We start from the raw sequence: 25924 nt of genomic DNA, 5'->3' as shown, positions 1-25924 counted from the left end.
TAATTTATTAGCTACTATTATTGCAAGTCGTCATGGCAACAACTTGCATCCAGGGCGACGAGAGAGATGTTAGATATGAGCCAATGAGGCTGTGAGCGCCGGCAAATAGAGATTCACATTTTTATCAGTAATTTTGCTGAAAATAAGAAGTGAAAAGTTAATGAGATGTAAAGCTTTTCTGTGGCTGTTGTGATTTTTTTTTTTTTGTGTTGATCTAATTAGAATGCATCGATCAGGAAAAGTAATGAGGATTTAGCTCCTCCGTAACATCGGAGGATCACATCAGAAAATTAGAACCAGCTTTAAAAAAAATATAAACTGACAATAATCGGTGCCTCTGATATGTGTCTTCCATCATCCAATAATCAGCGTCTGTGAGATGTGACCCTCCGCACATACCATCTCCCGACATTCTATTATCAGCATCTGTGAGATCTGACCCTCCCCACGTACCATCTTCCAAAATTCTATTATCAGCGTCTGTGAGATGTGACCCTCCGCACATACCATCTCCCGACATTCTATTATCAGCATCTGTGAGATCTGACCCTCCCCACGTACCATCTTCCAAAATTCTATTATCAGTGTCTGTGAGATCTGACCCTCCCCACGTACCATCTCCCGACATTCTATTATCAGCGTCTGTGAGATGTGACCCTCCCCACGTACCATCTTCCAAAATTCTATTATCAGCGTCTGTGAGATCTGACCCTCCACACACACCATCTCCCACCATTCTATAATCAGCGTCTGTGAGATCTATCCCTCCGCAAATACCATCTCCCACCATTCTAAAGTTAGCATCCATGAGATCTGACTCTCTGCACATACCATCTCCCACCATTCTATTATCAGCATCTGTGATATCTGATCTTCCGCACATACCATCTCCCACCATTCTATTATCAGCGTCTGTGAGATGTGACCCTCCGCACATACCATCTCCCACCATTCTATAATCAGCGTCTGTGAGATCTATCCCTCCAAACATACCATCTCCCATCATTCTAAAGTCAGCATCCATGAGATCTGACTCTCCGCACATACCATTTCCCACCAGTCTATACTTAGTGACTGTGAGATCTAACCCTTCGCACGTACCATCTCCCACCATATTATTAACAGCATCAGTGAGATCTAACCCTTTGCACATACTATCTCTCACCATTCTATAATCAGCTTACTTGAGATTTGACCCTCCACACATACTATCTCTCACCATTCTTTAATCAGCATCTGTGAGATCTGACCCTCCACACATAAAATCTCCCACCATTCTATAATCAGCATACCCTCCGCACATACCATCTCCCACCATTCTATAATCAGCCTCTGTGAGATCTGACCCTCTGCACGTACCATCTTCCAAAATCCTATTATCAGTGTCTGTGAGATCTGACCCTCCACACATACCATCTCCCACCATTCTATAATCAGTGACTGTGAGATCTGACCCTCCGCACATACCATCTCCCATCATTTTATAATCAGTGTCCGTAAAATTTGACCCTCCTCACATACCATGTCTCACCATTCTATTATCAGCGTCTGGGAGATCTGACCCTCCCCAGGTACCATCTCCCACCCTTCTATTATCAGAGACTGTGAGATCTGACCCTCCCCAGGTACCATCTCCCACCCTTCTATAATCAGTGACTGTGAGATCTGACCCTCCGCACAGAACATCTCCCACCATTCTATAATCACCGTCTGTAAAAGGTGACTCTCCGCACATACTGTCTCCCACTATTCTATAATCGGCATGGGGGAGATCTGGCCCTTCGTAAATACCATCTCTTAGCATCCAATAATACGTTTTTCTAAGGTACCCCATTAAACCTATAACTACAACATTGTTTTGGGATGTGTGAGTCGGCACTATCCTGGAGTTCCTAGAGCAATGGAACAGATCTTTACAACTAAATGATGGATATCATTGAGGAGTGGGATATGTTACTCTATACCAAATGACAAGGTGGTGTAGTGCGATTGATGATATTTTTTAACAAGTGAAAAATACCATTAAGCATGCGTGATTGGCACTATGGGCACATGTGATCATTTTGTAACAAGTTATAGACACGGGATTGTTATTCTATGTCAGTAATGCACACTGTGGTGGTGGTGGTGAATGACAGACACTGATGTGTTTAGGTAATGTGTCAGAAATGCCTTCCAAAATATTTTCATAGAGCTATGATCATATGATCATAGCACCGGGAACTGTGCCTCCATCTCCCCTGCTGGCTCTGCCGAACCGGAGGGGAGACCAAATATCTCCCTCTCCGGCCCGTTAGCAGTGTAATGCTGGGCAGCCGGCAGGGGAGGGAGAGAGGACCCGGGGCAAGTCTAACTTGCAGCTCTGTCGGGTTCTCCTCTTGCGAGCTCGGAGCATTGCCACGGTTACCACAGCAACGCTCCGAATATTGCGAGAGTGAAATCAGCAGCTCCTGAGGCTGCTAGAGTTCACTCTCACCACTTGGACCACCAGTGCTTCCCCATCGGACCACCGGGGATTGCAGGAACTGTTCCCATCCTAGGCAAAGGTAAGCAGGTAGGGGGGATATTAAAATAATTATTTTTAATTTAAAAAAAAATAAAAAATTAGATATTTTAGAATTTTCCCTCCTACCCCTTCAGAGACACAATAATTCCCCTCCATACACACACACACACACACACACACACAGTGCCCCCCATACAAACATGCACTGCCCCCCCATACACATACACTGCCCACCATGCACACACACTGCCCCCATACACATACACAGCTCCTCCCATACACACACATTGCATCTCCATACACACAATGCCCTCCTCACACACACTGTACCCCTCACACAACCTGCCCTCCACAAACACTGTACCCCTCATACAACCTGTCCTCCCAAACACTGCCCCCCCCCAAACACACTGTACCCCTGACGCACAAACTGCCACACACACTGCACCCCTCTGTAGAATTTTTTTTGACTTGGGGTGCCATGGAAAAATATTAAAATATTAAGGGTGCCTTGAACCTAAAAAGTTTGGGAACCACTGGTATAGCAGATAAGGTAATGTAGGGGTAATAGTGTGTTAGAGTAGTGTAGCGGTTACTTGTAACGTGTTAGGATAGTATATGGGGTTAATGTGTAGTAGATAAGGTAATGTAGTGGTAATATTAGTGTGTTAGAGTAGTATTGCAGATATTTGTAATGTGTTAGATTAGTGTAACGGTTAATGTGTAGTAGATAAGGTAATGTAGGGGTAATATTAGTGTGTTGGAGCAATGTCGCAGTTATTTGTAATGTTAGATTAGTGTGGTGGTTTATGTGTAGTAGATAAGGTAATGTAGGGGTATTATTAGTGTGTTGGAGTAGTGTTGTAGTTATTTGTAATGTGTTAGATTAGTGTAGCGGTTAATGTGCAATAGATAAGGTAATGTAGGGGTAATATTAGTGTGTTACAGTAGTGTTGTGGTTATTTGTAGCCTATTAGGGTAGTGCATGGGGTTTATGTTTAGTAGATAATGTAATGTAGGGCTTAGTCTACACAAAATAGACACCATTGGAGACATGCCAGACTAGTCAGGCCTTTCAAATTAGACCAACACTATGCTGGAGTACTAAAGACCAGCTCAATAGCAGTCAAAGAAGATGGACTTTAGATGGACGGGCCACCAGTCTTGGGTATAGGGTTAAGAAGATACATTATTAATCATTATTACGACCTCATGCTGTGGAACAGACCCCAAGACCTACAGTCAGTAAATCTAAAGGTGTGGATGTCGTGTGAAGTCATTTAGACTGTGACATTCAGGAAGCATCACAAACAATTGGAGAAAACTGGAGTTGTGTCTATTGCTTATTGGCATTGATCGCACATAATTAAACGTGAAAAACTCATCACATTGAGGTTGTAATCTGAGAAAATGCTCAGTAACAAAAAAACGAATGTAACTAGCCCAGTGTTGGCATGACGCATTAACCCATTAAACATTAAACCTTCCTCGGAACGACCGGCTCCCTAATAAACACGCAGTTTGACCATCCCAACCTTCTGCTCGCGTTTCAGGATTTTCTCTTCAGATAGAGCTGGGTGAATTTATTGAAGTTAATTGCTTTTTTTTTTTTTTCTGTGACAATCAAATCTCTAATAGCAAAATAGACTTTTTGTTATTGGAGTAAAAGCTTATTATTGTGAGTAAGTGTTTTATTTTTCTTTCAATGAGGTCACTACCAGTAGTTGTCACAACATTTCCTAGAAAATGGAGAGAAATTGGAGGAAAAAAATGAAAGACGTGGTGGTTTAGGTGCTCATGTTTGGGTTTACACACCCAGGGGCCCATTCCAGCTGGTACTGCACTTGGGCTAGTTTTGCATTTAGCAAGTAGGCCATTAAAGGAGGTTTGGTTGCAAAATACGTTCGGTATACCACAAAGTTAAACTTGCTGATGTTACCATGTTGAAAAAGCAGGATATTTTTTATTCTGAATAGCAGCAATTTAATATATAAAAAACCTTAAACATTTTACAATGTCTGCATTTGCTTCACGTCCCTAAGCTTTGCAGCTTCTGCAGACAGCCATGCTGGGAATTGGCCTCTTGGATTCTCCTGTGACTTTCAATGTGAGCTGATCACAGGGTGTATGGGACATGTAGTTCAGCACTTGGCAGCAGTTCTGTTCAGCCAATCAGATAATGTTGGGTTACTCAAACTTTCACGCATCTACACAGCCATGGCTCCTAGCTTCCTCTATGATGTCTCTGTGATGGGGTTTATTTTTGTTTTGGTTTTTTTCTTCAATTTGCTTCCGTTTTAAGACCCTGTGTGTGGAAGCTCAGACATTATGACTGATGCAATGATTGTAGGGTTTTTAGGGTGCTTGGAGAGGTATAGAAGGGGTTTGTGTAGGTTGGGAGGATCTCATGGCTGGAAATGCATTATGGTAATTTTATTGCTATAGGAGTAGGGGACGCGTCTTTTCACCTCCCCTGATGTAAATGCTGTGACGCAGCCAGTCTGAGTAAAGTTACCAATTTATTGTATAACGCTCCTTATTAACCCTTTTTTAGGATATGTTGCAGAGCTCTCCGAACTCTATGAGTGGTTTAACCAATAACCCCCAGGGGATTGTTGTGCCCGCCTCAGCTCTCCAGCAAGGGAATTTATCCATGACAACCGTCAACTCGCCGCAAGTTGTTTCAGGTGGGAATCCTCACGTTCAGTTCTCCCCAATAATGAATTGTGTGTCTGTACCCCGGCTCCTGAAATAGCTGTAGGTTCAACAATCCTGGGTAAATAAAATAAATCCATTTAAATGGATATCCTCCCCCTGCCACCGCAATGTAAGACCAGAATATACACATATCAACACGATAGTGTCAGGAGAATTTGCAATCTAAGAAATGATAAGAGCACCTTACCATGAGCATGGAAGGTATTAGACAGTATTTATGGAGGGCTACTGTTAGTAAGCTTGAAACGCCAGATTTTCCTTTAGAGTTACAATCCCTGCTTGAGCACAGGTGAATTAATAACAATCATTGATCTAGGTCTATGCATACACACACATGTAAAACGCTAAAGTGATTATTTGAAGGAAAATGGAAATCTGTATTCTAATATTATTTATGGCTCCAACACATGCCACAGCGCTGATGTTCTATGTTTCACAATAAGTGGGGGTTAGAAAACTGGAAATAGGTGGGTTTGTAAAAAGGTGACGTATTAAACGCAAGTTTTTTTTCTCCATGCAAATTCAATTTAAGGAGCAATACAATATCTTTTAAAACGTGAAGTTATTCTCAATGTGGGGAACGTTACATAGTTTTAAAGGATACCATATTTTGTTTGTAAATTAACCATTTCCAGTCCTGGGGAAAAGTTTAAACTGATATATTTCTTGGCAGTCAATTTCAAACAATAATGGTGGTAACTGGAATAATGTTTTAATAAAATTAGACAGAGCGAATCCCAGACTGTCGCCGTATACGCACCCACAGGTCTTATCTTATTCATCTGTCACTATTATTATAATTATTACATAGTTACATAGCTAAACAGAGACATGCATCCATCAAGTTCAGCCTTCCTCACATTTGTTTTTGCTGTTGTTCCAAAAGAAGGCAAAAAAACAGTTTGAAGCGCTTTTCAATTGTGCAACAAACTAGGAAAAAAATCCTTTTAGACCCCAGAATAGCAATCAGATGTCTCCTTGGATCAAGCCGCTATTACAACGCTAATTTGAAATTATATCCCTGTATATTGTGTTTTTGCAAGTATTTATCCATTTGCTGTTTAAATATCTGTACAGACTCTGATAAAACCACCTCTTCAAGCAGAGAATTCCACAACCTTATTCTTCTTACTGTAAATAACCCTCATCTTTGCCCTAGACTAAACGCATGACCTTGTGTCCTATGTATAGTCCTGTTTGTGAATAGATTTCCAGACAATGGTCTGTATTGGTCGTTATCATATCCCCTCTGAGGCGCTGTTTTTCCAAACTAAATAGGTTTAAATTTGTTGACCTTTCTTCATGGCTGATATGTTCCATTCCTTTTTTCAATTTTGTAGCCCGTCTCTGCACTTTTTCTAGTGCCATGATATCCTTCTTTAGAACAGGTGCCCAAAATTGCACAGCGTATTCAAGGTGTGGTCTTACCAGCGATTTATAAAGAGGAAAAATTATATTTTCATCCCGAGAATTAATGCCCCTATTTATACATGACAAAATCTTACTGACCTTATCCACTGCTGATTGATTGCACATTGTTGCCTAATTTGTTATCTATAACAATTCCCAAATCCTTCTCAGGTGTGGTTATCCCTAATTCACTACCATTTAGTGTGTAAGTTGCTAGTGCGTTCTTTACCCCGAATTGCATGACTTGGCATTTTTCTACATTAAATTTCATTTGCCATTTGAGTTCCTAGTTCCCCAATCTATCCAAATCCCTCTGCCGCAAAGCAATATCCTGCTCACATTTTATTATTTTACAAAGTTTTGTGTCATCTGCAAACACTGAAACATGGCTTTCAATGCCTATTTCAAGATCATTTATAAATATGTACCCAGAACAGAACCATGAGGAACACCACTTGCCACTTTTGTCCAGCTTGAAAATGTACCACTAGTGATAGCTACTCTATTGTCAAGCCAATGTTCTACCCAAGAACAAGAATTTCAATCTAGACCAATTTATTTTAACACTAACCTTTTGTGAGGAACTGTATCAAACGTCTTTGCAAAATCCAAGTAGCACATTTCAAAACAGCAACAACCTGATCTATACCTCTACTTACTTCTTCGTAGAATGCAATTAAATTTGTTTGGCATGATCTGATCATAAAACCATTCTGATAACAATATTCTTCCGAATGAATTCCTAAATATTATCTCTTAATAGCCCGTCAAATACTTTCCCAGCCACAGAAGTTAAGCTCACAGGTCTATAATTTCCAAGCAATGATTTTGAACTCTTTTTAATATAGGAACCACATCTACCTTCCTCCAATCCTCGCTTACAATTCCTGAAAGAAAATAATCTTGAAAGATTATATACAGAGCTTTACTTATTTCTACACTTAGTTCCTTAAGTACTTGTGGATGAATACTGTCAGGCCCCAGAGCTTTGTTTACATTAACTTTCTTTAGCTGTGTAGCACCTTGTCTTGAGTCATCCAAACACAATTTTGCTCCACATTTTTTGCAGCAATCATTTGCATATCTTTTGATCTAAGATCCTCCTTAAAATATCATGTGGAAAAATAGAGATTTAAAATGTCTCCTTTTTCCTGGTCTTCATTAACTAACACGCCCATCTCTGTTATCATTGTACTTACATTTTTTGGTTGCTTTTAGAATTGATGTACTTAAAAAATTATTGCTATTATTTAAACAGTGCCACCATGTTCCACTGTGCTGTATAAAGATCACAGGGTTTAAAAACTCAGAGAATACTTTCTTTTAAAGCAATTCTCATGCGGTCTATAAAGTGATATCCTTTAATGAATGTTTAATAGCCACCATTTCTTCCCAAGCGCTGAGCAGTGCATGATGGGTTGAAGAGAAAAGTGAAAGGTGATTGAATGTTGTAAAAGATCAGTTCCAATGCATGTTTAATAAACTGCCTGGCACTGCCCTTTACTTGTCCATCGTCATCTCAAAGGATTCAGAAAGACTATCCTTTTCACCCTGGCATCGGCTCCAATTACTACGTACACTCTATGCCGCCAACTCCAAAGCTAGCAAACAGATATTGTAGGAATTCAGTTAAAGGAAGAACATCATGAAACAAGGTCATAGATAGGGGGAATGCATGCTTCTCAATGGTACTTAATGTGCACTGTAGAGGCACCGGAACACTATATATTGATAATGTTTATCAAGGCAATGGTGGAACTACCAAAGTTGCCATGGTCCCTTTTATCCAGGAGTTCCACTTGTCGGAGTTCTGCCTGTTTCCTCATTGCAAAGCCAATTCTGCCATATGCTAAATAAATTATTGAAGGGAGCAATTTAAATTGGCAGGTTACTGTGGCAACACTCTGACTCATTCACTTCCAGCACCCCCCCTCCCCCCCACACACACACACACACATACAATCATAATCAGCCAACATACATATTACACTTATATTAACTATTAGGGGATACAGCTGTATGCATGAAAAACACACAACATAGTGTAATACAGTCAAAACATAGCGAGTGGCGTTTTGATGTGGTTGCACTCACATGAAATAGTGATGTTTCACTGCATTAAAGGTGCCTCCACCGATGTATAGGGGGCTAGAACCAAATGCCCATCCAGGCAACTTATCTATGTATCAAGCGGGTACTCCAGTAAGGTAAAGAGATATGGAAAACAAAGAAAGCATTTCTTCCTTAACAAGCTTCCTCGGGGACCAAATAGAAGCAAATACAATAACACAGCGTTCATAAAATGCCAGAGTTCCACTACCCGGGTCCCATATAAATAGCACTGATTCTGCCATCCTATTGTCTCTTTTTTTAAGCGTGTCTCCTTGCCTCTGATGTGCACCAATCTATGTCTCTCCATATGCTGTGCCTCCTTCCAGCTGTATTTATCTCTGATCCCTCGCTTGAATGTTTCCACTAACTGGATATACGATCCACATTACGTTCTAACAATCCTTATGTCCTTATGCGAGTAAAATGCTTCCGTGCATTCAACCATATAAAATCACAGTTTGTTAGTAGAAATATAGCTCATGGTGTTCCAGTGGATGTTGTCTACCTGGATTTTGCTAAGGCATTTGATACAGTTCCACACAAAAGGTTACTAGCAAAATTAGAATCTGTCACACCCGTTCTGGAACTCCCCCATCCGACGGCGGGTCAGACACTGCATGCTCTGCGTGCGCTTCTATTTGTGAGAAGTTGCGCCAACGTTCGCCCGAAGAGAAACGCCGAATTCTGGTCTTTAGGTGCACTACAGTGATGCAGACCAATGGTACTGGTTCAGTTGCACGTTGCCCTGTTGTGGTTCTCATATTCCCAAGAGTGAGCTTCATATATTTTGGATTTCTCGTTACTGACTTTGGCTTGTTTATTCGTTTCTCTGCTTTCTGTGTTCCTGACCTTGGCTTGTCTTACCGCTTACGCTGTACTACCCTATGTTTCACCTTGGCTTTCCCCTTGACTACTCTTTACGTGAAATCCGGCCATTCTAAGGCCCGGTAATACGTTATACCTTTCCTTTAGCAGATTAGGGTCTATGTGGTTTTGGGTTCTTCTACATAAGTATTGGGTTCTTCTACATTGAGTATTGGGGTTGGGTTCTTCTACATTTGAGTATTTGTATTATATCGGATCTACAGCATCAAAGAATAGGCTTCAAGATTGAACTTGATGGACTTTAGTATTTTCTTTCAACCTAGACAACTGTGTAACTATGTAATATACAACAAATATAAAACATATATATATATATATATATATATATATAATAAGAGCACCTCATCCTACCAGATATATAGTTCTCATACCCCCTCAGGAGGCAGTCTTTATTCAGTACAGTAAATGCCAAAATCTAGGTGGAAGCATTGATTCTTTTGATTCTAGGATTTATACTTTTATTTCTACTTTGTATAATTTCCATTTACCAATCACCTGGAACTCAGTATTTAATTTACTCTCATTTTTTCTGCTTTGTGTACTTTACATGCCTCCATATGCCTTCATTTTTCTCTGTGTGTTTGAATCAATAGGTGGAGCTCTGTACCAACCTGTTGCCATGGTAACATCCCAGGGTCAAGTGGTAACTCAAGCCCTAACACAAGGGGCAATTCAGATCCAAAACGCACAGGTGAGGCCTCATATAACCAAATAATGTATCTCATTATTACCATCCAGCCTGTCACAATGTTTCCATGTAAAGTGTATTACTATATACACATACTGACAACAGTCACAACATTAAAACCAGTAACAGGGGAAGTGAATAACATTGATTATATCATTATATATTGGTCAACAAGTGAACAGTTAGTTCTTAAATTGTATGTGTTGGAAGCAGGAAAAATGGGCAAGCGAAAAGATCTGAGTGACTTTGACAAGGGCCATGTAGTGATGACTAGACGACTAGGTCAGAGTATCTCCAAAATGACAACTTTTGTGGGGTGTGTTTAGTACCTACCAAAAGTGGTGCAAGGAAGGACAACAAAAATAAAACAAAAAAGGACAACGGTAAAACGTCATCAGGGTCATGGGCACACAAGGTTCATTGATGCATGTGGAGAACGAAGGCTAGCCCATCTGGTCTGATCACACAGAAGAGCTCCTGTAACACAAATTGCTCAAAAACTTAATGCTGGCTATTATAGAAAGGTGTCAGAACGCACAGTGCATCGCAGTTTGCTGTGCATGGGGCTGCAAAGTTGCAGACCGGTCAGAGTGCCCATGACAACCCTTGCCTACCAATGAAAGCACCTTCAATAGGAACATGAGCATCAGAACTTGACCATAAAGTGATGAAAGAAGTTTGCCTGGTCTGATGAATCACGGTTTCTTTTAGAACAAGTGGATGGCTGGGGGTGTGTGCGTCATTTAAATGTGGAAGAGATGGCATTGCTCTGAGCAATGCTCTGCTGGCCCAAAACATTGGGTCCTGGTATTCATGTGGATATTACTTTGACACACAGCAACTACCTATAGATTGTTGCAGACCACGCATACCACTTGAAGACAATAGTGCTCCCTGATTGCAGTGGCCTCTTTTAGTAGGATAATGCACCCTACACACTGCAAAAATTGGTCAGGAATGGTTTGAGGAACAGGACCAAGTGTTCAAGGTATTGCCTTAGCTACTGAATTCCCAAGATCTCAATCAGATTGAGCATCTGTGGAATGTGCTGGAATTACAAATCCAATCCATGGATGCCCAACCCTTGCAACCTGCAGGCCTTAAAGGATTTGTTGCTAATGTTTTGATGCCAGACCCCACAGGACATGTTCAGAGGTCTTGTGGAGTCCATGCTTCAATGAATCAGAGCTGTTTTGGCAGCATGAGGGTTACCTACACCATTTGAAATAGGTGGTTTAAATGTTGTGGCTGTTGAGTGTATAAATATATATCACCATATAACATGTCCTGGTGTTACCATCATATGACATGATACAACAAATGTATCCTGGAGTGACCCTTTAATAATATAAACCCATCTAATATAACTAACAGTAACCTAACCTACACAATGCACCTACTGTGTGTGGGAGTCTAGAGGGTCCCTTTAATAATATAAACCCACCCAGTACAAGTAACTGTAACCTAACCTACAGAGTGCACCTAATGTGTGTAGGTTCCTGGGGTGTCCCTTTAATAATATAAACCCACCCAGTATAACTAACTGTAACCTAACCTACACAGTGCACCTAACGTGTGTGGGAGCCTGGAGTGTCCCTTTAATAATATAAACTCACCCAGTATAACTATATGTGACTTAACCTACACAGTGCCCCTAACGTGTGTGGGAGCCTGGAGTGTCCCTTTAATAATATAAACTCACCAAGTATAACTAACTGTAACCTAACCTACACAGTGCCCCTAACGTGTGTGGGAGCCTGGAGTTTCCCTTTAATAATATAAACCCACCCAGTATAACTATATGTGACTTAACCTACACAGTGCCCCTAACGTGTGTGGGAGCCTGGAGTGTTCCTTTAATAATATAAACTCACCCAGTATAACTATATGTGACTTAACCTACACAGTGCCCCTAACGTGTGTGGGAGCCTGGAGTGTCCCTTTAATAATATAAACTCACCAAGTATAACTAACTGTAACCTAACCTACACAGTGCCCCTAACATGTGTGGGAGCCTGGAGTTTCCCTTTAATAATATAAACCCACCCAGTATAACTATATGTGACTTAACCTACACAGTGCCCCTAACGTGTGTGGGAGCCTGGAGTGTCCCTTTAATAATCTTGATAGATTGTTTTAAACAAAACTTTGGAATATTTTTTTCTTGTTTTGTCAAATACATTATCTAATTAAAATAAACAGAAGCCTACACTTCCAGATGATGGTAACATGTTATTTCAGTGGTGGTTGATAATGCCAGGTTTATGGACGTTAAGTTGTACAAGGTTGTGCAAGGTACCATTATCTGTCCTTGCTTAAATTAAGTCCCAGTTGGCACAAAGACTTAGGAGACCTACAGATTTATCTCAAGAGTCCAGGCTGATGGCGATAACCAGTCACTTCCAATGTAGACAGAATAACAATGAGAGCCTAGAAATTACACAGATAAAAAAATGATTTGTCTGTTTCTAGTAAGTTTGGATATGCATGTTTAGGTCCTCACCTCACATGACATCTTGTAGATCTCATCTATTATACTGTTAAAAGAATGTTCTTGGTGGTCCCATCCAGTGTTCAATATACTTGGAGGTCTTGGATACTTACTGGATAAACACTTTGCAGAGCTTGTAACCGTCTTTGTACTAACTGTTGACCTTCAATACAATGTGCATAGTATCTCCGTGTCTGTAAACAGGAATGTATTGTAACCCTAGATTAACTAGTGTCCTGCTGTGTGATTGGTGCACTGTCCCATACTATGAACACCAGGCCAGAGGGAGATTTGTGAGTGCTAGCCTTTATTTGTATCATGGTATTACATAGTTACATAGCTGAAAAGAGACTTGCATCCATCAAGTTCAGCCTTCCTGAATATGTTTTTGCTGTTGATCCACAAGAAGGCAAAAAACCTAGTCTGAAGTGATAGATAATCAAAATGATATATATGAGCAAATTATAATGTTCCGAGCTGCCAGGTGTCTCCAGGGCTTTCTGGAGACACTTTGTCGAGTCCTCAGAATCATTCGCACTTTGTGAAGTGTAGGTTCCTGTGCTTTATCCTTGGAAGGAACTGAAAGGTGGATGTGGAGCCAGACAAATGGTTGATGCTGGTTTTGTTTATCTGTAACGGTGCTTGATGGGCTGGTAGCATCCATTCTTAAATGAGCAATAGGTTGGCCTCCAGAGACCTAACTTTCTTTAGTAATAATTCAGGTCAGTCTTTCCATGTGAAACTTTTCACAGCTCCCCCGGGGGCTGAGCAGATGAGCTAACACACAGCATCTGTCCATCGGAACCTTCTCCTGGCTGCCAAATATAGAGCGCCACATGACAGTGACATCGCTCACGGGAAGCCATTTCTTCCCTTAATTCACAGTTAGCAGGGTCAGACAGTAAGGACAGAGAAATATTCCTGAATCTGTAATAATGTCACTCACTAACGGGGGGAGTAAATGGAGAGAGAATGAGGGTTTTATTCATTTTTATCTGATGGTAAGCAAACCTATAGGTCTTGACATTGCCAAAGTCACTCACTTCCATCTTTAAAACAAATTATTATCTGTACATGTTAGTGGGAGGAAGGCCTCACATTACCCCTTTTCATTTAAAGGGAATACCGATCCCATGCACCTCAGTCCACGAACCAAATAAAATCTAAGGGGAACAACCTTTCATAACAAATATGTGCCGCTTACGGAATATTCCAAAAAGCTATGGGAAGAAAAGACACTTCTTTAAAATATTTTATTTTTCCTATTTTTCTTAAAAAGTAAAACATGATTTGTAAGAGCTGCACCATCATGACTAGGGTATATTACCTCACACATTACCCCAAATATACTGGATATTCTGTGGGGAACCCCCCCAGCCCTCTTCCTTTCCCCCCTTCTTCCCACACACACACAGTCAAGCTGTGAGCTTGGAAAAGACCTTTACGGTCGAAACGTTACTGTGGTTCCATTAAAGTACCTTTTTTTTTTTAACCAAGGGGTGCCCGGACCTTTATGTTTTTTACAAATTCGGGAATCTGGTGTCTTGGTTCCGGTACAGATAAGCACCCTGGCTCAGACTGATGGGAGTGAGTGCAGTTCCCTACAAACTTTATTAACATTTCAATTGTCAGACTAGATCGGCCATGTTAGTCCTCATACCACCTCCACTGGAAGGATGATCTATGAATGCACCACTCTTTCTGAAAACACAGATTTACGCACTAAATTCACTGTCAGGGAATTCATAGTGAAGAATTTTTGACAATTCTATCTTTAGTGTATAACTTTCAATAGACACGCTGACGTTAATATCAAAACTTTGTTTTTAGAAAACAAATTACCAATTAAATATTTTCGTAAATCCAACCATTTGTTGATAATCCTTGTGTATTTCATTGGACAAAACTTGTCATTTGGGCCACGTGCCAGGTATGTGATCCTATTTATAATGAGGATAATTTATAATGTTCTGCAGGAATCCAGGTACAGCAAGGGAAGTGACCATCTCTTTTTAAAGGAACACTATAGCAGTAGGAATACAAATGTGTATTAAAAACATTTATGTATGTAAAAAATGTGTTTAGGTGACCGCCTCATCCTGTAAGAAATAGAAAATTAATGAGTGACGGAGGGGGCCCAGCATTCAGTAATGAGTTTAGAAGGGCTCCAGCATTCAGTGATGGTTTAGGAAGGGCCCCAGCATTCAGCGATGGGTTAGGAAGGGCCCCATCATTCAGGGATGGGTTTGGAAGGGCCCCAGCATTCAGTGATGGGTTAGGAAGGGCCCCAGCATTCAGCGATGGGTTAGGAAGGGCCACATCATTCAGTGATGGGTTAGGAAGGGCCCCAGCATTCAGTGATGGGTTAGGAAGGGACCCAGGATTCAGCAATGGGTTAGGAAGGGCCCCAATATTCAGCGATGGGTTAGGAAGGGCCACAGCATTCAGCAATGGGTTAGGAAGGGCCCCAATATTCAGCGATGGGTTAGGAAGGGCCCCAGCATTTAGCGATGGGTTAGGAAGGGCCCCAGCATTCAGCGATGGCTTAGGAAGGGCCCCAATATTCAGCGATGGGTTAGGAAGGGCTCCAGCATTCAGCAATGGGTTAGGAAGGGCCCCAGCATTCAGCAATTGGTTAGGAAGGGCCCCAGCATTCATCAATGGGTTAGGAAGGGCCCCAGCATTCAGCAATAGGTTAGGAAGGGCCCCAATATTCAGCGATGGGTTAGGAAGGGCCCCAGCATTCAGCAATAGGTTAGGAAGGGTCCCAATATTCAGCGATGGATTAGGAAGGGCCTCAGCATTCAGCGATGGGTTAGGAAGGCCCCCAGCATTCAGCAATGGGTTAGGAAGGGCCCCAGCATTCAGCGATGGGTTAGGAAGGGCTCCAGTATTCAGCAATGTGTTAGGAAGGGCTCCAGCATTCAGCGATGTGTTAGGAAGGGCCCCAGCATTCAGCAATGGGTTAGGAAGGGCCCCAACATTCAGCGATGTGTTAGGAAGGGCCCCAGCATTCAGCAATGGGTTAGGAAGGGCTCCAGCATTCAGTGATGTGTTAGGAAGGGCCCCAATATTCAGCGATGGGTTAGGAAGGGCCCCAGCATTCAGCGATGGGTTAGGAAGGGCCCCAGCATTCAGCGATGGGTTAGGAAGGGCCCCAGCATTCAGCAATGGGTTAGGAAGGGCCCCAGCATTCAGTGATGGGTTAGGAAGGGCCCCAGCATTCAGTGATGGGTTAGGAAGGGCCCCAGCATTCAGTGATGTGTTAGGAAGGGCCCCAGCATTCAGCAATGGGTTAGGAAGGGCCCCAGCATTCAGTGATGTGTTAGGAAGGGCCCCAGCATTCAGCGATGGGTTAGGAAGGGCCCCAGCATTCAGCGATGGGTTAGGAAGGGCCCCAGCATTCAGCGATGGGTTAGGAAGGGCCCCAGCATTCAGCGATGGGTTAGGAAGGGCCCCAGCATTCAGCAATGGGTTAGGAAGGGCCCCAGCATTCAGTGATGGGTTAGGAAGGGCCCCAGCATTCAGTGATGTGTTAGGAAGGGCCCCAGCATTCAGCGATGGGTTAGGAAGGGCCCCAGCATTCAGCAATGGGTTAGGAAGGGCTCCAGCATTCAGTGATGTGTTAGGAAGGGCCCCAATATTCAGCGATGGGTTAGGAAGGGCCCCAGCATTCAGCGATGGGTTAGGAAGGGCCCCAGCATTCAGCGATGGGTTAGGAAGGGCCCCAGCATTCAGCAATGGGTTAGGAAGGGCCCCAGCATTCAGTGATGGGTTAGGAAGGGCCCCAGCATTCAGTGATGTGTTAGGAAGGGCCCCAGCATTCAGCGATGGGTTAGGAAGGGCCCCAGCATTCAGTGATGTGTTAGGAAGGGCCCCAGCATTCAGCGATGGGTTAGGAAGGGCCCCAGCATTCAGCGATGGGTTAGGAAGGGCCCCAGCATTCAGCGATGGGTTAGGAAGGGCCCCAGCATTCAGTGATGGGTTAGGAAGGGCCCCAGCATTCAGTGATGTGTTAGGAAGGGCCCCAGCATTCAGCGATGGGTTAGGAAGGGCCCCAGCATTCAGTGATGTGTTAGGAAGGGCCCCAGCATTCAGCGATGGGTTAGGAAGGGCCCCAGCATTCAGCGATGGGTTAGGAAGGGCCCCAATAATCAGCGATGGGTTAGGAAGGGCCCCAGCATTCAGTGATGGGTTAGGAAGGGCACCAGCATTCAGTGATGTGTTAGGAAGGGCCCCAGCATTCAGTGATGGGTTAGGAAGGGCCCCAGCATTCAGTGATGGGTTAGGAAGGGCCCCAGCATTCAGTGATGGGTTAGGAAGGGCCCCAGCATTCAGTGATGTGTTAGGAAGGGCCCCAGCATTCAGTGATGGGTTAGGAAGGGCCCCAGCATTCAGTGATGGGTTAGGAAGGGCCCCAGCATTCAGCGATGGGTTAGGAAGGGCCCCAGCATTCAGCGATGTGTTAGGAAGGGCCCCAGCATTCAGCGATGGGTTAGGAAGGGCCCCAGCATTCAGCGATAGGTTAGGAAGGGCCCCAACATTCAGTGATGTGTTAGGAAGGGCCCCAGCATTCAGTGATGGGTTAGGAAGGGCCCCAGCATTCAGCGATGGGTTAGGAAGGGCTCCAGCATTCAGCAATGGGTTAGGAAGGGCCCCAGCATTCAGTGACGTGTTAGGAAGGGCCCCAGCATTCAGTGACGTGTTAGGAAGGGCCCCAGCATTCAGTGACGTGTTAGGAAGGGCCCCAGCATTCAGCGATGGGTTAGGAAGGGCCCCAGCATTCAGTGATGGGTTAGGAAGGGCTCCAGCATTCAGCAATGGGTTAGGAAGGGCCCCAGCATTCAGTGACGTGTTAGGAAGGGCCCCAGCATTCAGTGACGTGTTAGGAAGGGCCCCAGCATTCAGTGACGTGTTAGGAAGGGCCCCAGCATTCAGCGATGGGTTAGGAAGGGCCCCAGCATTCAGTGATGGGTTAGGAAGGGCCCTAGTCTCTCTTCCATGTAGTTTCTGAATGAGGGTGAATCCCTTCCACACACAATGAAGCACTCCCTGTGGATTCAATTCTGACAACATAAACGCAGTTTTGTGAGATTTCTTCACAATACGTAGACGCAGATATGCAAAATTTTCCCAATGCATTGATTTTCATGTGATGATCAGTCACCAAGTTTGTAATATTTTTTACATTTTTCCTCTGGCGAAACCCACACAAAGGGATCTGATTAAATCTTGTTTCTTTTAAATAAAATTCTGACTGTCCAATGTTTTCTGGACACAGTATATTCCATTATATTTTCTTATGGAATATGTTACCAAGTTAAGCAAACAACTCCATTTCTACAACAACGTGCAATTGTTCTTCTTTTGCCTTATTTTAAGAGAAGGTTCTGTCAGCGGAAGGGGGGCATCCCCCATGTTCCCTGTAAACGCTTATTTTGTTAACTTTCTAAAACTGAAACTGTTAACAAGCGCGAACTGCGCGGTATTCTTCATATGAAGAAAGTATTTGGTTCAAACTATAGGATGCGCATGTTATAAGGACTATTTTTATGCTGGATTGCTCACAAACAATAGTTTCATAAATCCTGTATATGTCATAATAATGTTTATTGCTTTGTGTTTTTCCTTATTTCCCTTTTGGTTCAGTGGCATAGTGTCACTATGATTATTATTTAGATTAATGCACATGTACAGAGAGCGGCGAGTAGGTTTTATGGGAAGATAACATATTTTAGGGTGACACGAGATTATTTCATTTGGTCCAAGTTTTTGGAATAGTAATGTCCACCGCAATCGCATTTACTGTCTCTTGAGAGATTAAAATCATTTTTTTTTTTTTTTTTTATAAACATTTTTGAAAATCCCACGTATTGCACTGAGCCATCTCTGTCCGTTGCACAATAAAAGATGAATGCGTGGATTTTGGATATTAACACGGCTTTCTGCGGGTCCTGCTTTTCCTTCAGCTAATTAATATTTCCTTTCTGTTTGGAGTTTTGTCATGTTTGTAATTCAGGGGTTCCCATTGTGACTGACGTGACCATCGCTGTAATAATAATGCTGTAATGTGAAACGCGGTCTGGGAAAGGTAAAGCGCAGGGGGCAAGGCATAATGTGATCCATGCCGGCCATTTATTTATGATCACACACCTAGTCCTAAAGACACAGGATTTCGTTCTTCCCCTCCGTTACCCTGGTCTCCATAGCAACGCATGCTGCTTTTTTATGGCAAGATTCCTGAGAAGAAAGGGTGTTTCTGTAGCAAGTTCTGTGTAGCTCGGCCTAAATTCAGGATTTGTCATGTCTTCCGACACAGGTCAGAGTTGCTGTGGTTTTCTCGTAAGGTGTATAAATTGTATAGAATAAATAAAGCTATGGCAATAGGAGTGCTCGTACCTGGGGTTACAGTGTAATTTGTCCAGAACATTCAATAATACACACTTCATCTACTCCCCGCTTCCGGTATCCATCCGGTTTTAGCCCACGTGTTCCTTTAGAGACAGAATCGATACCGTCGGGCTAAGTCCACCTACAAGGGACGTTCAGAGTAAACTTTCGGCATGTTCCCTCTGTATGAGCAAGCCATTGTTTCAGCTTTTTATGTTCCTTATGTAATGGTACTCATGGGATAAACGTGTTTGGGATTTAGATGGGGAATGACCAAAGTGAAATATAGTGCCAATCTCCGTCTTCTCACCAATGCTGTTTTGGCTTATTTACTATGATGTCTAGTGAGAAACAAGAAGCCATTTACACAGCATGGCTTTAAAAATTCTCGCATTGTTTATGTTTTGCTAGTTTGACACGTAGAATTTTCAGTCTGGTTTTTCCTGCGTTAATGACAAAGCTTTCTCTCTGCCTTTGACTTCTCCTGACCCTTAGGTTAACTTGGAACTGACCTCATTGCTTGACAGTGAAGACAAAAAATCTAAGAACAAGCGTGGAGTCCTTCCTAAACAGGCCACCAACATCATGCGATCGTGGCTCTTCCAGCATCTGATGGTAAGAACGAGAGGCTCAGTGCAGTACACATCACCGTCATGACTAAACACGATTATCCCAAATACAGTACACAAATGGCCAATTATCCTAAATACAGCATATAAATGGCCAAATTTGAGCTGCTTTAGCTGTGGCATCTGTCTTCCCAGAAAGGGTTTTTAATATTTTTTATTTTCTATGGTAAATATATAATAATAATAAATAAATACAATGGAAGAATTATCCAATTTAGCATGGCCATGCTGGCATAATTGTTTTTTCCCTTCTCAGTTTTCCATAATTGTAGACTATAAAAATAACATTTGCTTTTTTAAATGTATATTTTTCTTTTCCTTTTTACTCCTTCTACCAATAAAAACCCAAATTTCCAAATATCTAATATCTTTTGTAAGGAAATTCTTGAATGTCTCCAACTGACCAAAACTGTGAAAAAAATAAGTGAAAAATTCAATCAAGCAATATCATGGGAAAATTAATATTCACAAATGTAGATGTCATCCATAATCGCTTGGGATTAAAAGGTTTATTTGTTAGCGCTAAAGAGCCATTAATATCCCAGACATTTCAGTGGAAGCCCCTCAAACTTTCTCCGAAAGACTTGAGTTTCCCTTTAAAAGGAATTTGCTTATTTTGAGGTCTCTGATTTTATTTGTGCTGCATCCTGCCTCAATGCTTGATTGTACAAGGCAACCGCATGAAGAACATTAAAGTCGCCCATTAAAAGCCATCAGGAAGCCGAGTCTTTAACGAAGACATAAATTCCCTGGTAAATTAAACTGTCTCAGACAAAGGGGAAATTAAGACGGAGTGTACATGAGCAAATAAGCAAGAAGAAATGCTAACTCATTTGTTTCTAGAACACGGATAAAGGTTTGCCAAACTCCTGAGCTAACTTCTAGAAGCTACGTATTTACACTACAAACAGCACATTACAGCTACAACCTTACACTACTAACAGAACACTACAGCTACAACCTTACACTACAAGCAGAACACTGCCACTACAATCAGAACACTACAGGCAGGGCTGCCATTAGAAATTTGGGGCCCATGACAAAGCTCAAGGTCTGGGCTTAACTTGGGCCAGCCCCCAGTCCACCCACAGTGCCCACCCCAAAGCCCGTCCACAAAAATGCAGTGTGTTTGTGTTTAAATGTAAGCATGTTTTGGTATGGAGTATGTGTATGTGAATATTGGTGTTTTAATGCTGGCCTGCATTTGTGTGACACTGCCACACACACTGATACACATTAACGCGCACACACTAACACATATACAGATACACAGACACACACTGACACGTAGATACATACACAAACTGACAGATATATACACACAGACACACAGGTAAACACACTGGCACATAGATACACACATACAGAAACTGCAAAGGACATGCATTGATATAGGGGATAACCCAAAACGTTTGTACCTTATGTCCTTGTAAATAAATATTTTTGTAGCACTTAGTGTGTGCATTTGCAATTGTTTGTGCTGCCCTCATTTTTTCTATTTTTGGGGATTTCTTTACCCTGTGTGGAGCTGCAGTGGGAGGTGTCAGCAGCACAATAGGAAAAGTTTGTAATTTGATTTTCTCTGGTAGAGGGTCATGGCCGTCCCACGGATCTCTGTACATATAGTTCCATAAATTCTAGGCCGCAGGAAGGGTGCAAGCGCCTTATTACAGTCTCAAATTAGCTGAACTGCTAGTCCCCACAAATTTGACAGCCGGCACTTGTTCCCTTCATGTTGTAAACCCAAAGTAACAGGATCAAACAGCTTGTGATTGAAATGGGATAATGCCCTGTCACCCTTGAGTTGACGGGGCCTTGAGTTAAAGTCACAAAGAGGTTCTTAGGTAAGAATTTGTATGTGGGGTATAACCAAAGGAGATAACAAATAAATAAATAAACTAGTCCTAGCTGGACCAGAGGCTGAAAAGATTTTAAGTTATATCAGGAAGAGGTTTGTGAAGTCTAAAAACCACGTCAGTATGCACCCGATACGTGTTTCAACCGGCAGCCGGATCACCACCTTTTGGGTGCAGGCTTCGCTCCACTGGCTTGAGCTGGTGGGAGTCAGTGTCTGGCTCTCCCCTCTCGCACAGGTGTTAGCTAGGAGGAAGAGACCAACGCTCACTTCATCCCCAGCACTGCCATGATAATTACAGGGCTCAGCACTGTGGATCTCTAATTGCGCGACCAGGCCTCTGAAGACAAATGCCCATCAGGTGGTCCCGATATATAGCCTTAATCGCTATATATGTGTGCATATTAGGAATGGGGGGCCCGTCAAGGTTGTCACCCCCTGATGGTGGCCCTTACTACGTCTACAACCTTACAATACAAACTAGATATTGCAGATTACATTAGACACTGTAATCTGACTCTCTTCTTCCTTAAATCATAAAAATAATTCAATTCAACATGACTGTCTTTACCTGATAGGGGGCCAGGTTTATCTGTGTTTATTTTGTAAACCGTACTGTAATATGAAGGAATATGGTTGCCGTTTTCACGAACCAATCCAATAGCTCCAGAATGTTACTGGTTTAATGTTTTAATATACTATACTGGGGGAATTATACAGTAGAATTGGACGCAGTATAATTCACTCATAAACTGCCCAAGAATTGAAAGAATTAAACTGCAATTGGCGATGTTTCTCTTTTTCCATGTAGACTTCACACACATTCCTGCAATTAGTGGAGTTAGCTGGAGACCCCGGGATGTTCTCTACAGCCTGTCCTAATTAGATGCTTGAAGCTGGGTTTAGGGAGGTTTCACTTTCCAAATCTTAGCACATCTGACAGTCATTTAGCTATGTAACCAATAAGAAAAGTCCTATGACTAGTAAACAAAGCGGTGCTTGGCCCTGCAACCAGTAAACACCACATCTAACCATGTGACCACTGTACAAGGCCACGTTCAGCCCTGTGACCACTAAACAAAGCCACGTTCAGCCCTGTTACCACTGTACAAGGCCACGTTCAGCCCTGTGACCACTGTACAAGGCCACGTTCAGCCCTGTGACCACTGTACAAGGCCACGTTCAGCCCTGTGACCACTAAAACAAAGCCACGTTCAGCCCTGTGACCACTGTACAAGGCCACGTTCAGCCCTGTGACCACTAAAACAAAGCCACGTTCAGCCCTGTGACCACTAAACAAAGCCACGTTCAGCCCTGTGACCACTGTACAAGGCCACGTTCAGCCCTGTGACCACTAAAACAAAGCCACGTTCAGCCCTGTGACCACTAAACAAAGCCACGTTCAGCCCTGTGACCACTGTACAAGGCCACGTTCAGCCCTGTGACCACTAAAACAAAGCCACGTTCAGCCCTGTGACCACTAAAACAAAGCCACTTTCAGCCCTGTGACCACTAAACAAAGCCACGTTCAGCCCTGTGACCACTGTACAAGGCCACGTTCAGCCCTGTGACCACTAAACAAAGCCACGTTCAGCCCTGTGACCACTGTACAAGGCCACGTTCAGCCCTGTGACCACTAAACAAAGCCACGTTCAGCCCTGTGACCACTAAACAAAGCCACGTTCAGCCCTGTGACCACTGTACAAGGCCACGTTCAGCCCTGTGACCCCTAAACAAAGCCACGTTCAGCCCTGTGACCACTGTACAAGGCCACGTTCAGCCCTGTGACCACTAAACAAAGCCACGTTCAGCTCATTATTGCTTTGCTTTGTGTCCAGTATACTCAATGCTGATTCGCTCTGTGTCTAGTATACTCAGTGCTGTTCTGCTTGGTGTCCAGTATACTCGGTGCTGTTTTGCTCTGTATCCAGTATACTCAGTGCTGTTTTGCTCTGTGTCCAGTATACTCAGTGCTGTTCTGCTCGGTGTCCAGTATACTCAGTGCTGTTCTGCTCGGTGTCCAGTATACTTGATGCTATTTCTCTCTGTATCCAGTATACTCAGTACTGTTCTGCTTGGTGTCCAGTATACTCAGTGCTGTTTTGCTCTGTGTCCAGTATACTCAGTGCTGTTTCGCTCGGTGTCCAGTATACTCAGTGCTGGTTCTCTCGGTGTCCAGTATACTCAGTGCTGTTTCGCTCGGTGTCCAGTGTACTCAGTGCTGGTTCGCTCTGTATCCAGTAAACTCAGGCTGTTTCACTCTGTGTCCAGTATACTCAGTGCTGCTTCGCTTGGTGTCCAGTATACTCTATGCTGATTCGCTCTGTGTATAGTATACTCAGTGCTGTTCTGCTTGGTGTCCAGGATACTTGGTGCTGTTTTGCTCTGTATCCAGTATACTCAGTGCTGGTTTACTCTGTATCGAGTATACTCAGTGCTGTTTCGCTCTGTGTCCAGTATACTCAGTGCTGTTTCGCTCTGTGTCCAGTATACTCAGTGTTGTTTTGCTCTGTATCCAGTATACTCAGTGCTGTTCTGCTTGGTGACCAGTATACTCAGTGCTGTTCTGCTTGGTGTCCAGTATACTCAGTGCTGTTTCGCTCTGTGTCCAGTATACTCAGTGCTGTTTCGCTTGGTGTCCAGTGTACTCAGTGCTGGTTCGCTTGGTGTCCAGTATACTCAATGCTATTGCGCTCTGTGTCCAGTATACTCAGTGCTGTTCTACTTGGTGTCCAGTATACTCAGTGCTGTTTCGCTCGGTGTCCAGTGTACTCAGTGCTGTTTCGCTCGGTGTCCAGTATACTCAGTGCTGTTTCGCTCTGTGTCCAGTATACTCAGTGCTGTTCTGCTTGGTGTCCAGTATACTCAGTGCTGTTCTGCTTGGTGTCCAGTGTACTCAGTGCTGTTTCGCTTGGTGTCCAGTATACTCAGTGCTGTTCTGCTTGGTGTCCAGTATACTCAGTGCTGTTTCGCTCTGTGTCCAGTATACTCAGTGCTGTTCTGCTTGGTGTCCAGTATACTCAGTGCTGGTTCGCTCGGTGTCCAGTATACTCAGTGCTGTTCTGCTTGGTGTCCAGTATACTCAGTGCTGGCTCGCTTGGTGTCCAGTATACTCAGTGCTGATTCGCTTGGTGTCCAGTATACTCAGTGCTGTTCTGCTTTGTGTCCAGTATACTCAGTGCTGTTCTGCTTGGTGTCCAGTATACTCAGTTCTGTTTCGCTTGGTGTCCAGTATACTCAGTGCTGTTCTGCTTGGTGTCCAGTATACTCAGTGCTGTTTCGCTTGGTGTCCAGTGTACTCAGTGCTGTTTCGCTTGGTGTCCAGTGTACTCGGTGCTGTTTCGCTCAGTGTCCAGTATACTCAGTGCTGTTTCGCTTGGTGTCCAGTATACTCAGTGCTGCTTCGCTTGGTGTCCAGTATACTCGGTGCTGTTTCGCTCAGTGTCCAGTATACTCAGTGCTGTTTCGCTCGGTGTCCAGTATACTCAGTGCTGTTTCATTCGGTGTCCAGTATACTTGGTGCTGTTTCGCTCGGTGTCCAGTATACTCAGTGTGTTTCGCTCGGTGTCCAGTAGACTCGGTGCTGTTTCGCTCGGTGTCCAGTATACTCGGTGCTGTTTCGCTCGGTGTCCAGTATACTCAGTGCTGTTTCGCACAGTGTCCAGTATACTCAGTGTGTTTCGCTCGGTGTCCAGTATACTCGGTGCTGTTTCGCTCAGTGTCCAGTATACTTGGTGCTGTTTCGCTTGGTGTCCAGTATACTCAGTGCTGCTTCGCTCGGTGTCCAGTATACTCAGTGCTGCTTCACTCTGTGTCCAGTATACTCGGTGCTGCTTCGCTCGGTGTCCAGTATACTCGGTGCTGTTTCGCTCGGTGTCCAGTATACTCGGTGCTGTTTCGCTCGGTGTCCAGTATACTCAGTGCTGCTTCACTCGGTGTCCAGTATACTCGGTGCTGTTTCGCTCGGTGTCCAGTATACTCAGTGCTGCTTCGCTCGGTGTCCAGTATACTCAGTGCAGCTTCGCTCGGTTCCAGTATACTCGGTGCTGTATCGCTCGGTGTCCAGTATACTCGGTGCTGTTTCGCTCGGTGTCCAGTATACTCAGTGCTGTTTCGCTCTGTGTCCAGTATACTCGGTGCTGTTTCGCTCGGTGTCCAGTATACTCAGTGCTGCTTCGCTCTGTGTCCAGTATACTCAGTGCTGCTTTGCTCGGTGTCCAGTATACTCGGTGCTGTTTCG

General features: G+C 43.4%; 1 protein-coding gene across 6 annotated transcripts in view; it reads left to right on the top strand.

The window, feature by feature from the left end:
- PKNOX2 (PBX/knotted 1 homeobox 2) overlaps positions 1-25924 on the top strand; it is a 327238-nt gene that overhangs the window by 280163 nt on the left and 21151 nt on the right. For 5 of the 6 annotated variants that reach the window (XM_063436752.1, XM_063436748.1, XM_063436749.1 and 2 more), the window contains 3 exons: positions 5061-5193; positions 10225-10322; positions 19696-19815. In XM_063436752.1, the coding sequence (XP_063292822.1) occupies positions 5061-5193; positions 10225-10322; positions 19696-19815 (351 nt within the window). The remainder of the gene's footprint in view (positions 1-5060; positions 5194-10224; positions 10323-19695; positions 19816-25924) is intronic. The other variant, XM_063436753.1, reaches the window with a different exon arrangement.

Source organism: Pelobates fuscus, chromosome 11, assembly GCF_036172605.1.
Source record: "Pelobates fuscus isolate aPelFus1 chromosome 11, aPelFus1.pri, whole genome shotgun sequence".
Classification (NCBI taxonomy): domain Eukaryota; kingdom Metazoa; phylum Chordata; class Amphibia; order Anura; family Pelobatidae; genus Pelobates; species Pelobates fuscus.
The sequence above is the reverse complement of the archived record's forward strand: the minus strand, read 5'-3'. Positions and strand labels throughout refer to the sequence as shown.